The sequence below is a fragment of the Leptopilina heterotoma genome, unplaced genomic scaffold (genome assembly GCF_015476425.1).
Source record: "Leptopilina heterotoma isolate Lh14 unplaced genomic scaffold, ASM1547642v1 Lhet_123, whole genome shotgun sequence".
NCBI classification, from domain to species: Eukaryota; Metazoa; Arthropoda; class Insecta; order Hymenoptera; family Figitidae; genus Leptopilina; species Leptopilina heterotoma.
Window position 1 is genome coordinate 4,464,851 of NW_025110842.1, and position 16,997 is coordinate 4,481,847.

Here is a 16,997-nt window from a genome sequence, read left to right on the forward strand (position 1 = left end):
TTATTTGTTTATAGAAATTATTATCAACTCGTGAATTCAATAATGACGTAACTGTTCGGGGAAGATCGACGAAGCAAAAGAAAAAAAAACAATTGTGATTATGGTGACACTTCTAGGAAAGTTGAGATTAACAGAAATCCTTCTCTCTTCTCTTCTCTTTAAAAGTTCATTGAACTCATCAAAAAGAAAAAACGTACGTGCGAAATTTGCTGCAAGCACACTCAAGGGAATTGCCATAGAAAACAGTGATTTGCGGGTGAGAAAAGTAAACTCACCTATGTACGAATGAAGAATTTTATAGTAAACTACAGTTAATACTTCTTTAGCACAACACAAAGTCATTCAAACTTTGCGAATTGAAAATTAGCGATCTTTCCTATTGACACAAGAAATTTGCCATTAAAAGAAGGGAGAAAAATTTTAAAAAGAAAGATTCTAAAGGAAAAGATTTCCTTTAAAATCTTTCTTTTTTTAAATTTTTCCTAAACAAAGAATCCTAAAAGAATTTTAAAAGAGTCTTAAAAAAAGAAAAACAAGTTTAAAAAAACCTAAAGTTAGAGAAGGTTTAGAATTTTTTTAACATAAATAGAATCTTTTCTGAATAGAATTTTTTTCTCTCCTCTTTTTAAGGGAGTTTGTCTTTTTTAAAATGTAGGATTTTTTTTAAATTAACGACAATTTCTTTGAATTAGCACCATTAGCGTTTGTGACTGGCAATTATTCCCATTTGTTTACACCTTTTACTTGTAATAATTATTGCTTGAAATAACTCGGGACTTTTCCTCGCTTCCGAAGAACGATTTGTTCAATGTGAAAGAGTGTATATAGATATATAATACAAGAATCGAGCAACGGAACAGCTTTGTATTACAGACTGTACGTTCTTCTTCAACCCCCTTTTTGAACCACAAGTTTCTTTGTTCTCCGTCTTTCTGCATTCAGATTCATCGAGTATCCGGATACGGTAATAACCGCTTCTTTTGTCGAGAAAGAGGTAAAAGCTAAATGGGATTCACTTATGTTACAATATTCTTTTGTACCCTGGCAATATTTTTCATCCAAAAGAAGGGGGGAGGAAAAAAATGGTATTTCACTTTCAATCACACGCATTTTTTCCCTTTGTTTTTCAAAACTCGGACAATAAAAATTAATTATTTCTCCTGTACTTAAATATTGTTAGGATTGTACATCGAACTTAAGAAAATTAGGCTTCGCACTCGATAATTAATTAATGAAAATTAATTTTAAAGTTTTAGTAAAAACCAATCGTGAAAAAAATAATAAATAGTAGATTTTAGTACAAGAGTGCAAAGCCTAAAAAATTTGACAGTGGAAAATTACTCACCCGATTTTTGTTATCAACTTTCCGTGAACGTGCAAATACGAGGTAATGAATCGTTTGTTCACCTGCAATAAAAAATACATTTTTGTTTAATAGAAAAATAATTTTTAATAAAAATGGAACATAAACAAAATTAAAACATAAAATTGAAACATAAAATAAAATTGAAACATAATATAAAATTGAAACATAAAATAAAATTGAAACATAAACATAAAATTGAATCATAAAATTGAAACATAAAATTGAAACATAATATAAAATTGAAACATAAAAAAAATTAAGACATAAAATTGAATCACAAAATTGAAACATAATATAAAATTGAAACATAAAATAAAATTGAAACATAAAAAAAATTGAAACATAAAATTGAATCATAAACTTGAAGCATAAAATAAAATTGAAACATAAACTTGAAACATAAAATTGAATCATAAAATTAAAACATAAAATTGAAACATAAACTTGAAACATAAAATTGAAACATAAACTTGAAACATAAACTTGAAACATAAAATAAAATTGAAACTTAAAATTGAAACATAATATAAAATTGAAACAAAAAATAAAATTGAAACATAAATAAAATTGAAACATAAATAAAATTGAAACTTAAAATTGAAACTTAAAATTGAAACATAAACTTGAAACATAAAATAAAATTAAAACTTAGAATTGAAACATAAAATTAAAACATAAAATAAAATTGAAACAAAATTAAAACATAAAATAATATTGAAACACAATTGAAATATAAAATTGAAACATAAACTTAAAACAAAATAAAAAAGAAACATAAAATTGAAACATAAAATAAAATTGAAATAAATAACAAATCAATTCAAAATTTTAAATATTTATATTAAAATGTTATAAATTTTAATCAAAATACCATAAGAATTAAATCAATTTCAATTCAATTGCAATTCTTAACATTTTTAATTTTATAAATAATTTCAAAAATTCCATTTTTAATTATGAATTCAAAATTAATTACAATTAAAATGTTTTTTTTTTTGAAATGTAAACAGTATTTCAATTTTCAAATTCAATTTTAATCTTTAAATAAATAACAATTGAATTGAGAAAATATTGTTACCGTCAAGTGAAATTTCAAAAAATTCAATTCAATTTCAATTTTTTTAAAATGAATTTAAATTATATATTATCAATTTTAAACAACATTTCAAAAATTTAATTCAATTTCAATTATATAATTTTAATTCAATTCAAGATGTTTTTAATTAAATAAATAAATAACAAAAAAAATTAAATAAATTTTTAAATCCACTTTAAATGAAATTTCAATAAATTGCAATTCAATTCAAAATATTTTCTATTTGAAACAAAAAAACAATTAAATATTTCAAAATATTTGGAATTTAAAAAAAAATTATTTTAATATTTCAAGTCAAATTTTCTAAATTTATTTTCTCAATTTCTTACCAGAAATTCTAAAAGAAACTAAAATTCAATTCTTAAATTACAAAAATTCAATTTTTTTAATGAAAATTACAATTGTAACTCTTCATGGTTTCTTTTTTATTTTTTAATCTCATTTATTCTAAAAATTTGCCTGAAAATAATTGAATTTTCAAAAAATATTTCAATAATTTTTTTCCAAATAATTGAAAATATTCATTAAAATTTCAAAAAAAAAATTTTTTTGGTGAATTTCAATTAAAATTTAAAATTTAAAAGAATTCAGTTATTTCAAAAAAAGTTTAATTAAACTTTTCGGAAAAATTCAATTATTTCCATAAAATATTAACAATTCTTCACAGGATTTCAATTATTTTTACATCAATTTTAAATAAATGAAAATAATTTTTCAAATTGAATTTTTATTTTTATTTAAATTTGATTAAAATTGAATTTGAAACTTGAAAAATTTGAGAAATAAAAAATTGAATTGCAATTATTTTGAATTTAATTAAAAATTGAATTTTTGTCAAAATTTATAATATTTTCAATATATAAATATTTAAAATTCTTAACTGATTTGTTATTTATTTCAATTTTAAATTTACTTTGGAACTTGAATTTTCGTAATATTCTTTTTAAATTGAAAATATTTTGAATTAAATTGAAATTGAATTTTCGTTTTAAAATTGAAACTATTTTTAATTGAATCGTAATTTGTTTTGAATTTTATTAAAATGAAATTGAATTTTTTATTCTTTGTTCAAAATTAAAAGTATTTTGAAATTTAATCAAAAATTGAATATTTTTTTAATTGGAAATTATTTGAATTGAATTGACATTGAATTAAATTTTATGAAATTTGGGATAAAATTGATATTTTTAATTCAAGTAAAATAGAATTAAATTTAATTGAAATTAAGTTGGATTTTTTAAACTTTCATACCGTAAATGAACTAAAATAAACTAAACTAAAATTGAAACATAAGATAAAATTAAAACATAAAATAAAATTGAAACAAAATTGAAACATAAAATTGAAAAATAAAATAAAATTGAAACGTAAAATAAAATTTTAAAAAAGCAAAGTTTCAGAATTAAAAAATCTGGAAATACAAATACAAAATTTAAAAAAAAAGGAAAAAATTACCTCCACACTTGTCAATTGGGCCAAATCCTCCGAATCGCTATCCGGGATAATTGTTTCATTGGCCGTTGACGCAGAAGTTGTTCGTCTCATTCGTTTACCTCCGGGATGAATCCATGTTTCGCGACGCAAACTTCCGCCAATATTATTTGAACCCTCCTTTTCTTTCATTCGCGCTCTCTCCTTCCATTCACGTTCCTCTTTTCTCTTTCTTTCCGTCGATTCGTACTGTTTGAATTAAAAATTAAAAATTTCCTTTGTTAGTATTAAAATTTAACTTCAAAAAAGAAAAATAAAAAAAAAACGAGAAAATAATAATTCTCGAGAATGATAACTACTGACAAATTTCCTTGCAATGATCACTAAATGAAAATAATCTACATTTTGTAATTTTTTGCTCGTTCGTTTATTAATAGAGTGTTTAAACAATAAATTTTTATTAATGAGAAAAGAATTTTTCTTTCAATTCTAAAACGATTCTAGAGTTAGATTATACAAATGAAACATTAAACTAAAAATTGCAGGGTTGCAACAAATCAGGGAATTTAAAGAATTCAGTATTATTTATTTTTAATACAATTTTAATTAAATTAATCGAAATAATTAAATAATTTAAATTCTTCGCAGTAATACAATTATTTTCATAAATAATAAAATTTTTCCCGCATGAATTCAATTATTTTCAAGAATTCTAATAAAATTGTTCACAAGAATTAAAGTAGAAAAGAAATAAAAACTTTTCGTACCTAATAATTCAATTATTTTCATAAATAATAAAATTCTTCCTGAAATTTCAATTATTTTGAGTAAAATTTCCCAAAGAAATACAAATGATTTCAAATATTGTAATAAAATTCTTTTTAAAAATTCAATTATTCTTCAATTCAATTCAATTTAATTATATTTTATAAATATTAAAATTCTTCATAAGAATTCAATTATTCTTTAGTTCAATTCAATTATTTCTAATACAATTTTAATAAAATATCTCGAAAGAATTCAATTATTTTCAAAATTTTTTAACAATTCTTAGAAAAATAATTCAATTATTTTCATAAATAATAAAATTTTTTGTAGCATTTCAATTATTTTCAGTAAAATTTCTCAAAGGAATTCAATTATTTTCATAAATTGAAATAAAATTCTTCGTGACAATTCAATTCAATTATTTTGAAAAAATAATAAATTTTTATAAAATTCATTTCAAACGTTTAATTATTAAAAATTATTAAAAATTTTACTATAGCTTTTTACAAGAATTCAATTACAAAAAAAGAAACTTCTGGTAACAATACAATTATTTTCAAGATTGCCTAAAACATTCTTTAAGAAAATTCAATTATTTTTATAAATAATAATAATATTCTTCGTAAAATTTCAATTATTTTCAAAAATTTTATAATAATTCTTGGCAAGAATTTGATTAATTTCACAAATAAAAAAATTATTGGCGTGAATTCAATTTATTATTTGTTTATTCAATCATTTATTTGTTTAATATTATTATTCAATTATTTGTTTATAAAATTCTTTACAAAAAATCAATTATTTTCCAAAAAAATAAATTTTCTTTATAGAATTCAATTATTTTTAAATATTTTAAGAAAATTCTTTACAAAAATAATGCAAATATTGAATTATTTCTGATTTAAAAATTATAAAAAGTTACAAAAATTACAAAAAGGAGTATAAAAATTAATACAAAAATTAAAATAAATTAATTTCTAAATTTTTTTTTTTTTGCAACAAAATTAATAATTCTTGTGACGAAATAATAATATCTAATGATTAAATATTTATTTAAAAAATCCATCGATGTTCCTAATAATTTTACAATTAAAAATATTCAAAAATGAACGTATTTCAAAAATTTTCTGAATCCAATTATTTTTAGAGTAAATTAAAATATTCTTTAGGGAAAAAGTCAAAAATCTGTCTGGAAATCAGGGAAAAATATAATCAAATTTTGTGGCAACCCTGTGTTAAATTAAAATTAAATTCTAAGTTGAAGCTTTGTCTAAGACTAAATTAATGAAATATGTTGGAGATATTATAAACTTATAAAAGTTGATTCATTCAATTGAACCGAAAAAACAAAAAATAAACATTTCTTTTTTCAAATTCCACAATAAAAATTGAAATATAATTTTTATTTTAATTATAAAATTTAATAAAATTTAAATAAATATAATTAAATTTTTATAAAATTATAATTATATTTTAATTACATTAATCTTTCAATTACAAATTGAAACAAATAATAAGAAAAGAAATTCTTTGATTACGAATAAAAACACAAAAATTAACTGCATTAACTAGATTAACAAATTTAATTAACTAAATTTAATAACTAATTCAATTAACCAAATTAATTAATTCACTTACTTGAAAAAGTAAGTGAATTAATTAACTAAATAATTAATTTAATTATCTAAATTTTATTAACTAATTTAACAAATTAATTAACCAGTTAAATCAACAAAATTTCATTCTCAAATTTATCAAAAATTAAATAAATTATGAAAAAAAAAGTAAATTCTAAAAAACGAAGAAACGAAAACGAAAAAAAACAATTCGACGAAATGAAGAAAGCTAATTTCAATGATTCAGCTGAACTAGGTATGAAAAAAAAGTAAACTTTGTAACAATCAAAAAAACTATATTAATTGCAACGTGAACTGAAAAATGACGTGCCAATCAAAAAAATTGAAGAAGCTACAACTAAATATAAAGCATATCATTGAAAAGTCTTCAAAAATTGAATTTGTTTTTTTTACTCACATAATGTAGATACTTGGCAGCAAAAAAACATTTATAGAAACAATTTAAATTAATTATCTCATAAAATTAGATTTTTAATTTTTTTTAAAAGATTAACTAAGTACATTTTCTACTTACTTTTTTTCTATTTTCATCGAATAAAGCAATAAGACTCTCACGGGCCGATTGAAATGGATTTGACGCCATTAACGATCGCATATAATAATAAACAGCGTCCAATTTTCTTCTCTGAAAAAGAAAAGTTTATTCGTTAGTTTCTTTTTTATTTTTTTGTTGTTGTCCTAAGTTTGTTTCTATAATTTTTCTTTTTAAATTAAATTAAATTAAACTTTCAATAAAATTTTAATAAAATTTTACAAAACAATTCAATTATTTTCTTAAATGGTAAAATCTTTCCGAAAATTCAAAAATTTTAAGAAAATATTTAATTTTTTTCTTAATTCGTTATAAAATTTTTCAAAAAATTCGAAATTATTTTCTAAAATTTTACTAAATCCTTCGAAACAATTCAATTCAATTTTCACGAGTTCAATTACTTTCAATACAATTTTAATAAACTTGAAAAATCAAATATTTATTTATTATTTATAATTATTAAAAGACACGATTATTTAAAAATGTTGAAAAAATTCTTTGTTTGTTTCTATTATTTAAAAAATTTTCAATTAAAATTATTCAAAAAACTACATTATTTTGAAAAAAACAAAAATAAATTCTTCTAAAAAATTTAATTATTTAAAAAAAAATTCTAATAAAATTGTTTAAAAGAGTTTAATTTTCTATGAATAATTTTAATAAAATTTTAATAGTAAAATTATTAATTACAATTATTAACAAAATCGATTATATTCAATAAATTAAAGAAATTTTTTGAAACAATTCAATATTATTGTCAAAACCTTTAAATAGTTTCAATTCTTCGAAAGAATTTAATTATATTGTATATTTTTAATAAAATTTCTTGAATGAATTAAATTATTTTAGAAAATTGTAATAAAAATTCTGAGAAGAATTTAATTATTCTCTACAAATTTTAATAAAATTCAATTACTTTCAAAATTTTCAATTAAAATTATTAAAGAAACTCCATTATTTTCAAAAAAAAATTCAAAGAAATTCTTTAAAAGAATTTAATTAAGATTTTTAAAAATTTTATTAAAATTCTTCTCAGGAATTCAATTATTTTCAAGAATAATAAAATTCTTAGCAAGAATTCAATTACTTTAAAACTTTTAATTAAATTATAAGCATAAATTCAATTATTTTCAAAACTAAATTTAACTCTTTGCAGAAATTCAATTATTTAAAAAAAATTAATAAATTTCTTCACAACTATTCAAATATTTTCAATACAATTCTAATCAAATTCCTCGAAAAAATTCAATTATTTTCCAAAACTTTTAATTAAATTCTCAGCAAAAATTTAATTATTTTCAAAAATTAATTTAATTCTTCGCAAAAATTCAAATACTTTAAAAAATAAATAGATTTCTTTACAAACATTCAATTATTTTAAGAAATTAATCACATTCATCGTTAGAATTCAATTATTTTCAAATATTAATGAAATTCTTTGATAGAATTAAATTATTTAAAAAAAAATTAATTAATTTCTTTACAGGAATTCAATTATTTTTAAAAATTATTAAAATTCTTAATGGAAATTCAATGATTTAAAAACTTTTAATAAAGTTCTTCACAAGAATTAAATAATTTACAAACATAATTGAATTCTATACAGAAATTAAATAATTACTTTCAAAAAATAATTCAGTTTTCTAGAAAAATTAAATTATTTTCATATATTATAAAAATTCTACTCAAGAATTCAAATTATTTTTTAAAAATTTAATAAAATTATTCGCAGAAATTCAATTACTATAAAAAAATTAATAAATTTCTTCACAGATATTCTCAATTATTTCTAAAAAATTAATAAAATTATTTGATTAAATTAAATTCATTTTTTAAATAAATAAAATTCTTTGCAGAAATTCAATGATTTTGAAAAATTATTCAAAAATTCTGAAAAATAATTGAATTTTTCAAGACTTGCAGTTCAAATTTTCATGATAAATTTTTTTAAATAGTTTTACATTGAAAGTATTTTGAAATTTTAATGAAATGAAAAAAAAAGTATTTAAATATATATTTTTCAAAAATGATTGTTTGAAAGATTTAATTTGGAAATTCTGAAAAAATGAGATTTTTGAAAAATAATTAAAATTTTTTCAAGACTTTTTTTTTATTTTTTTTTTTAATTCCCGAAAATAATTTTAAAAAATTTAAACAATGAAAAATTTGATAAAATTTTACTAAAATAAATTTTATATTTTCAAGAATTTGATTTTTTCATCTTTAAAAATTATAAATATAATTGTATTTTTGAAAATAAATTATAATTTATGAATATTTACAAAAAATATTCCATTGAAATAATTCAATTCTTGTAGTTGAATTCTGATAGGAATTGATTAGAAAAATAATTTCAGTTAAAATTTTAGAATATTTTAGAAAATAATTGAATATTTAAACCGTTAACAACAGGAATTTTAGTAAATTAAGTAAATTTTAAAAGATTTTTAAATTAAATTCTTTGAAAATTCAAGGGAAGCAAAAGTAGAAAAATACTAAAATTTTTATTTCAAAAAGTTATTATAATTAATTATTTTTCTTTAAAAATTCTTAAAGTTTTGAATAATTTTATTCAAAAATTTCTAAAAAAAAAATAATTGAATTTTGGAAGAATTAAAGTTGCAATTTTTTGGAAATAATTAAATCTCAAAGGGTTTTTCATTGAAATTATTTAAAAAATTTTATTCCAGTGGAAAAATAAATAGTTTTTAATTTATTCAAGTTTTGAATAATTTAATTTTTAATTTAGATAATTCCGAAAAAATTTGTTTCTTGAAAAAATGTTATTAAAATTCTTTTTAAAAATAATTCTATTTCCGAAAAATTTGCGGCGAAAATAATTTTAAACAATTGAAACAATTAATAATTTTGTTAAATTTAATTTAAATGAATTTGATATTTTAATGAATTTTACTTTTAAAATGTTTACTTATAAAAATTATTTTTAAATATGATCGTGTTTTAAAAGAATTCTAATTGAAAAAATTGACAATTAGAATTCTTAAAATTTTTATTATTATTATTATTATTATTATTATTATTTATTTATTTATTTATTTATTTATTTATTTATTTATTTATTTATTTAGCAGAATAATCAGGATTTTATGTTTTCGTGAAAAATTGAGAAATTATTTTAAATTGGAAAATTACCGGCTGTTTTTTTATCAATATTTGAAAAAACGGTTCAAAGAACAATTTACTAAATAATAATAATAATAATTGTTTTCGAATTAACGAAATTAACTTACAGCGTAATGCGCCAATAAGGCAAGTTGATTGTAAGGCCTTCCATTTTTCGGATTTATTTGTTGAGCTTTCAGGTACCAACTAGAAAATAAAATATTAATTCTCATTAATTTCCCAATCGAAAATTAAGTAAAATTTCCAAAACAAAACAAAAAGTTACTATAATTCAGTAATTATTATAATTATTATAATTATTCAGTAATTTTGGAAAATTTTCATAATTTTCATAATTAACATAATTAACGAAATAATTAATTAGATATTTATCCAATTAAAATTATTTACATAAATTTCCAAAAATCTTCCGAATACCAAAAGAAAAAAAAAACTCACTGTCTCGATTTTCCATAATTAGTCGTTTCATTGGTTTGCTCCTTGTAACGCGCCAAATCGCCAAGAAACAAGAATATCTTTTGAGCGCTAATTAAAACAAGTCCAATAATTCCCAAACCCTTTGGCGACATTGACGATGTGAGATAGGGATCGATTTTAAAATTATAAACCCTCTCCAGCACTGCCAATAAATTCTCCAAATAAACAGTGCCCTCGTCGATAATATTGAGCATTATTTGTTTACATCTCTCGCGTCCCTCAGCATTTTCCTTCGGCATATTTTTCCTCAAAATTTCAATCATATTGTAAAAGAGTATTTTCCAAAAATGTTGTTCAACATTTTCCTTTTGACAAAATTTAATATCAGTTTCCAATAGATTTTGTAGACTTTGTTGTAGGAAATGTCTAATGTACGAGACACGCTCCCAATGAGTTTGTAAACCACCTGAACTTATAATCCACTGTAATTCCAAATCGGCTCGTTCAATGTCCAATAGAAGAAAATGATGTTTCGCTGAACGGAAACTGGAAAACAAATTCTTCATTAAATATACATTAGAAAACAAAAACTTCAAATAATTTTCAAAAATTTCGATTAAGCTTTTTGAAAAAAAATTAGTTCCATAGAATTTTTAATTAAAAGTATGAAAAATTCAAATTATTCCAAGATTTTAAAACAATGCAATTTTATTAGTAAATTCTTCAAAATTAAATTATTATCCAAAACTTTTAAATAGATAACTTATTGAATAATTGAATTTTCTCAATGAATTTTAACATTTTTAAGAATAATTAGATTTATCAAGAAATGCGATTAAAATTTTATTAAAAATAATTGACATTCTGCAATGAGTTTTATTATTTATGAAAATAATTGAATTATTGCGAAGAATTTTATGCAAGAATTTATGTTTTGTAAATAATTCAATTCCTGTAAACAATTCAATTATTTTCAAAAAATAAAATTCTTCCCAAAAATTCAATTATTTTCATGAATAATGCAATTCTTCGCAGGAATTCAATTATATTCAATATTTTAATTATTCGCTGGATTTCAATTATTTAAATAAATAATAAAAGTCTTCTTTAAAATTCAATTATATTCAACAATTTTAATAAAATTCTTGTCAAGTATTCAATCATTTTTAAAAATTTTAATAAACTTGCTTGAAAGAATTGAATTTTTTTCATAAATAAAAATTCTTACAAAGATTTTAATTATCTTCAAAAATTTTTATTCAATTCTTAATAGAAGAATTCAATTATTTTTAATACAAAAAAAATATTTTTAATACAATTTTAATTAAATTCTTTGAAAGAATTTTAATTTTCATCGAAACAATTAAATTATTTTCAAAATTTGTAATAAAATTCTTGTCAAGAAATCAATTATTTTCAAAAATATAATTTCTCGAAAGAACTCGATTTTAGTGTCTGAAATTTTAACTAAAATTCATTTTTTAAACAAATTTTAATTAGAAAATTCTACGAGAATTCAATTATTTAAATACAAACATAAATAATTTATTGAATAATTGAATGTTTCTTAAAATTGAATTCTTATAAAGAATTTTATCAATAAATTTTCAAATAATTGGAATATTTTGACGAATTTTAATAAAATTTTTAAAAATAATATTTTTTGAAGAGTTCAATTAAAATTGCATTAAAAAATTGAAATTCTTAGATGAGTTTTATTATTTGTGAAAATAATTGAATTCTTAAAGATAAATTTATTATCTTTGAAATTAATTGAATCTCTGAAGAGAAATATTATTTTTTATGAAAATAATTGAATTATTGCAAAAAAATTTATAAAGTATTTGTAAATGATTGAATTCCTGTGGAATTTTTATTATTTATAAAAATAATTAAATGTTTGCGTAGAATTTAAAATTTCTTTTTTAAAGAATTGAATTCTTTAGGAAATGTTTATTAAAATAATATTGAAAATTATTGAATTGAGGAAACTTTTTGAAAATAATTGAAATTGTACCAAGAATTTTATTAAAATTTTTGAAAATAATTGAATTTTGGAGAAGAATTTTATTATATTTATAAAGATGATTAAAATTTTTAAGAGAATTTTTCTAAATTTTTTAACATTATTTAATTTTTGCGAAGAACATTGTTACTCTTAAAAATAATTGAATTTCTCCACATAATTTGTTACATCTACAAAATTCAATTTTTTAAAGTGTTTTTAACTAAAATTCTTCTATAAATCTATTACTTTTAATAATTTATTAAATACGTGTTAAAAAGATTCAACTAATTTCAGAAGAATTTGAATTATTCAAAGTTTTCAAAAATCTAAGTTCTTTAAAATTTCTAATTGAAATTCAAAATTGAAATTTGTAATTTTTCGAATTAATTTAATTTAATAATTATTTATTTACCTTTCAGAATAGGGATCATACCAAGACGGTCGTGAATTACCGAGTTGTTCATTGAAATAAGGAGCGGGCGCGCCACCTTCTCCTTGTGCTCCTTGAAAATTTGAGTGACTCGCAAACATTCCAGGAAGAGATTGAAAAACAGGAACTTCAGCTTGAGCAATTCCCTCCATTTCCCTAAAAGAACAAAAAGTTTAATCAATTTTTTGAATACTTTTAAAATCCTTTAAAATAAACATTAAAAAAAGAAAAGAAAACAAAATTTTTCGAAAAATTGGAAATTTAGCAAATTAGAAAATATTACCTATTATTTTAATTATATTAATTATTTACATAAATAATAAAATTATCACCTGAATTTCAATTACTTTCAATAAAATTCTGCTAAAAGAAAGTGTTTGAAAAAAAGTCTTAAAATCTTAAAAATTTTTTAAATTCAATAACTTTATAAGAAAATTATTAAAAAAATCATGAAGAAGTCAATCACTCCGAGTCTTCGACTCGAAGTGATTTACTTCTTCATGTTTTTATAATAATTAAATATTAAAGACAATCCAGTGATAAAATTATTATTTTATATAAAAATATTGTTACTCTAACTTCTTCAAAATTATTTTCATCATTTAAATTCAAATTAATATTTTCTACAATTTTTAACTACAATTTTTCTTTAAATTAATTATTAGTAAAAAGTACGAAAAATTTATAATTCCAAAGATTTGAATTTTAAACCTTTTCAAAAATCAATTATTTTTAAAAATTCATGCTTTGCTTTTCATATTAAAATTATTGTCCAAAATAATTTTCATCGAAATTCATTTTGAAATCAATTTTTATTAAAAAATTCTACGAGAATTCAATTATTAAAATCCAAAACTAAATAATTTATTGAATAGTTAAATGTTTCTTAAAATTGAATTTTTATGAAGAATTTTTATTACCAACTTTTCAAAATAATTAATTTCTTTTAAGGAATTTAATTAAAATTTTACAGAAATTTATTGAATTAAAGAATTTTATCACAATTTTTGAAAATAATTGAAAACTTTTAAAGAATTTTATTAAAATTTTCAAAAAATAATTGAATTCCAGAGGAGAATTTAATTAATAATTTATGAAAATAATTGAATTCATGCGAAGAATTTTATTAAATTATGCATAAAATAATTGAAATTTTCACAAGAATTATATTAAAACTTTTGAAAATAATTGACTTCTTAAGAAGAATTTCGGAATCTATTTATAAAAATAACTTAATTCTTGACGAGAATTTTGCAAAAATTTTGAAAATAATTTAATTTTTGCATAGTATTTTATTACTTTTCAAAAGAATTGAATTCTCGTAATGAATTTTGTTAGTTATCAGAATAATTGAATTTTGAAAAAGAATTTTATTAAAATTCCTTAAAATAATTGATTTTTTGGAAAGAATATTGTTGTTTATCAAGATAATTGAATTCTTTTGCAGGATTTTATTATTTATGAAAATAATTAATTCTTGACAAGAATTTTATACAATTTTTTTAAATAATTGAATTCTTTCAGACAATTTGATTATTTATGAAAATAATTAAATTATTGTCAATAATTTTATAAAAATTTTTTTAAATAATTGAATTCCTTCGAAAAATTTAATTATTTATGAAAATAATTGAATTCTTGCCAAGAGTTTTATAGAAATTTTTTAAAATAATTAAATTCTTACCAAGAATTTTATTAAAAAAAATTTTAATAATTGAATTCCTTCGAAAAATTTGATTATTTATGAAAATAATTAAACTCTTGCCAAGAATTTTATATTAATTTAGAAAAATAATTGAATTCTTTTGCAGAATTACTAAAAAATTTATTAAAATAATTCAATTCTTGACAAGAATTTTATAGAAATTTTTTTAAATAATTGACTTGAATGGCCCCAAATAATTATATTAAAATAACTTAAAATAATTGATTTTTTAAAAAGAATTTTGTTGTTTATCAAGATAATTGAATTTCTTTGAAAAATTTGATTATTTACGAAAATAATTAAATTCTTGCCAAGAATTTTATAGGAATTTTTTTAAATAATTGAATTCCTTCGAAAAATTTGATTATTTATGAAAATAATTGAAATGTTGCCAAGAATTTTATCGAAATTTTTTTTAAAAATTGAATTCCTTCGAAAAATTTGATTATTTATGAAAATAATTGAATTCATGCGAAGAATTTTAGTAAATTATGCATAAAATAATTGAAATTTTGACAAGAATTATATTAAAACTTTTAAAAATAATTAACTTGAATGGACCCAAAGAATTTTATTAAAATTCCTTAAAAATAATTGATTTTTTGGAAAGAATTTTATTAAAATTCCTTAAAATAATTGATTTTTTTTGGAAAGAATTTTGTTGTTTATCAAGATAGTTGAATTCTTTTGCAGAATTTTATAGAAATTTTTTTAAAATAATTTAATTCTTGCCAGGAATTTTATAGAAATTTTCATAAAATAATTGAATTCTTGCCAAGAATTTTATATTAATTTATGAAAATAATTTAATTCTTTTGCAGAATTACTTAAAAATTTTTTAATTTTCAACGAATTTTATTATTTTATTGAATAATTGAATGTTTCTTTAAAATTGAATTCTTTTGTCAAGTTTTAATAAAATTTTCAAAAATAATTGCATTTTTCGAGGAATTTATTTAAAGTTGTATTAAAAATATTTAAAATTCTGCGATGAAAATAATTGAATTCCTAAAAGAAATTTTATTATTTATGAAAATAATTGAATGTTTTCGTAGAATTGTATCAAACATTTTTTTTCAATAATTAAATTTTTAAATAAATTTTATGAAAATAAATATTGAAAATTATTGAATTGCGAAAAATTATTGAAACTAATTAAAATTTTCCAAAGAATTTTATTTCAATATTTAAAAATAATTGAATTTTTTGGCGAAAAATTATGCTATTTATAAAGATAATTGAATTCTTGACGAGATATTCGTTAAAATTTTCAAAAATAATTGAATTTCTTCAAAGAATTTTATTACTTTTTGAAAATAATTGAATTCTTGTCATGAATATTGTTATTTATGAAAAATAATTGAATTTTGCACAAGATTTTTATTAAAATTCCTAAAAATAATTGAATTTCTGTGAAGAATTTTGTTATTTATCAAAAAAAAAAAAATTACGTTAAAAATTTTGAAATAATTGAACAATATTTAAAAATCTATTGTGGTCAAGAAAAAAAAATTTTTTCCTAGTATTTTTAATAAAAATTCCTGACTTTTCCCTGAATTCCCAGACGTGTGTGAACTCTGTTTTTTCTTGATAATTAAAAAAAATTGTAAAAACAATTATAAAGCGTAAAAAAATTGATTGTTAGGAATGAATAATTACCTGAATTTGGGAGCCGTTCTACCACCGGTGGAAGTGACGATAATTGGTTTATTGGGATTGTTTGGATCGAAGAGAGTGCGTTGTTGCTGTGACTGTAATCGGGGCGGTGTTGTACTCGGTTGAAAAGTATTTGTATCGGGTAAAACAAGAACGCCAGGTTGAGAATTATTAAAACTTGATGGTGATTGATGGGACGATGAATTGGCGACAGTTGAATGTGACGATGAACAAGGCGTTCGTCGACCGTCCTCTGAATCGCAAATTGAAACTCGTCTTCCCGTTCGCCAATTTTCGTCCGACGGCTGATCTGATATTCTAAAACGAAACAATTTCATTTAATTAAAATTATATTTAAAAAATTACAATTAAAACTGCAATACAATTTTATTGTAATCATCATGAAGAGAGAATAAAAATGTTTTTCTTTCTTTTTTTTTACCTATTTCTGTAAAAATCGTCATGATTTCTTCCTCGACTTCTCTCCTTGCTCGATTCTCGGCTACGTTGAATCGCACTACGTCTACGATTATCAAATCGCCGACTATTATTCTGATTATTATTGTAATTATCATTTTCTCTATTTTGCTGATTATTTTGACGTTCGCGACTTGTCTCTTGAAATCTGTCCCTTGTTCCACTCCTTTTGAAAGAAGAAAGAAAAAAGAATTTCAATGAAAATAATAGTGGAAAGTAAAATTTAACTAATTAAGAAGTTAATTAATTCAGTAAAAATTAAATTAAATACAAATTCAATTTCAATTAAATTTTTAATAAAAATTTAATTTACTGAATAAAAATTTAATT

At 19.4% G+C, this 16,997-nt stretch overlaps 1 protein-coding gene across 3 annotated transcripts in view; it reads right to left on the reverse strand.

Annotated features, from left to right (window-relative positions):
- Window positions 1–16,997, reverse strand: part of LOC122512689 (telomerase-binding protein EST1A-like) — a 143,594-nt gene that overhangs the window by 112,135 nt on the left and 14,462 nt on the right. For all 3 annotated transcript variants that reach the window (XM_043628681.1, XM_043628680.1, XM_043628679.1), the window contains exons 9-16: window positions 16,633–16,833; window positions 16,194–16,508; window positions 12,812–12,985; window positions 10,413–10,937; window positions 10,082–10,160; window positions 6,813–6,923; window positions 3,918–4,142; window positions 1,346–1,407 (exon numbers count right to left, since the gene is read on the reverse strand). In XM_043628681.1, coding sequence (XP_043484616.1) covers window positions 1,346–1,407; window positions 3,918–4,142; window positions 6,813–6,923; window positions 10,082–10,160; window positions 10,413–10,937; window positions 12,812–12,985; window positions 16,194–16,508; window positions 16,633–16,833 — 1,692 coding nt within the window. The remainder of the gene's footprint in view (window positions 1–1,345; window positions 1,408–3,917; window positions 4,143–6,812; window positions 6,924–10,081; window positions 10,161–10,412; window positions 10,938–12,811; window positions 12,986–16,193; window positions 16,509–16,632; window positions 16,834–16,997) is intronic.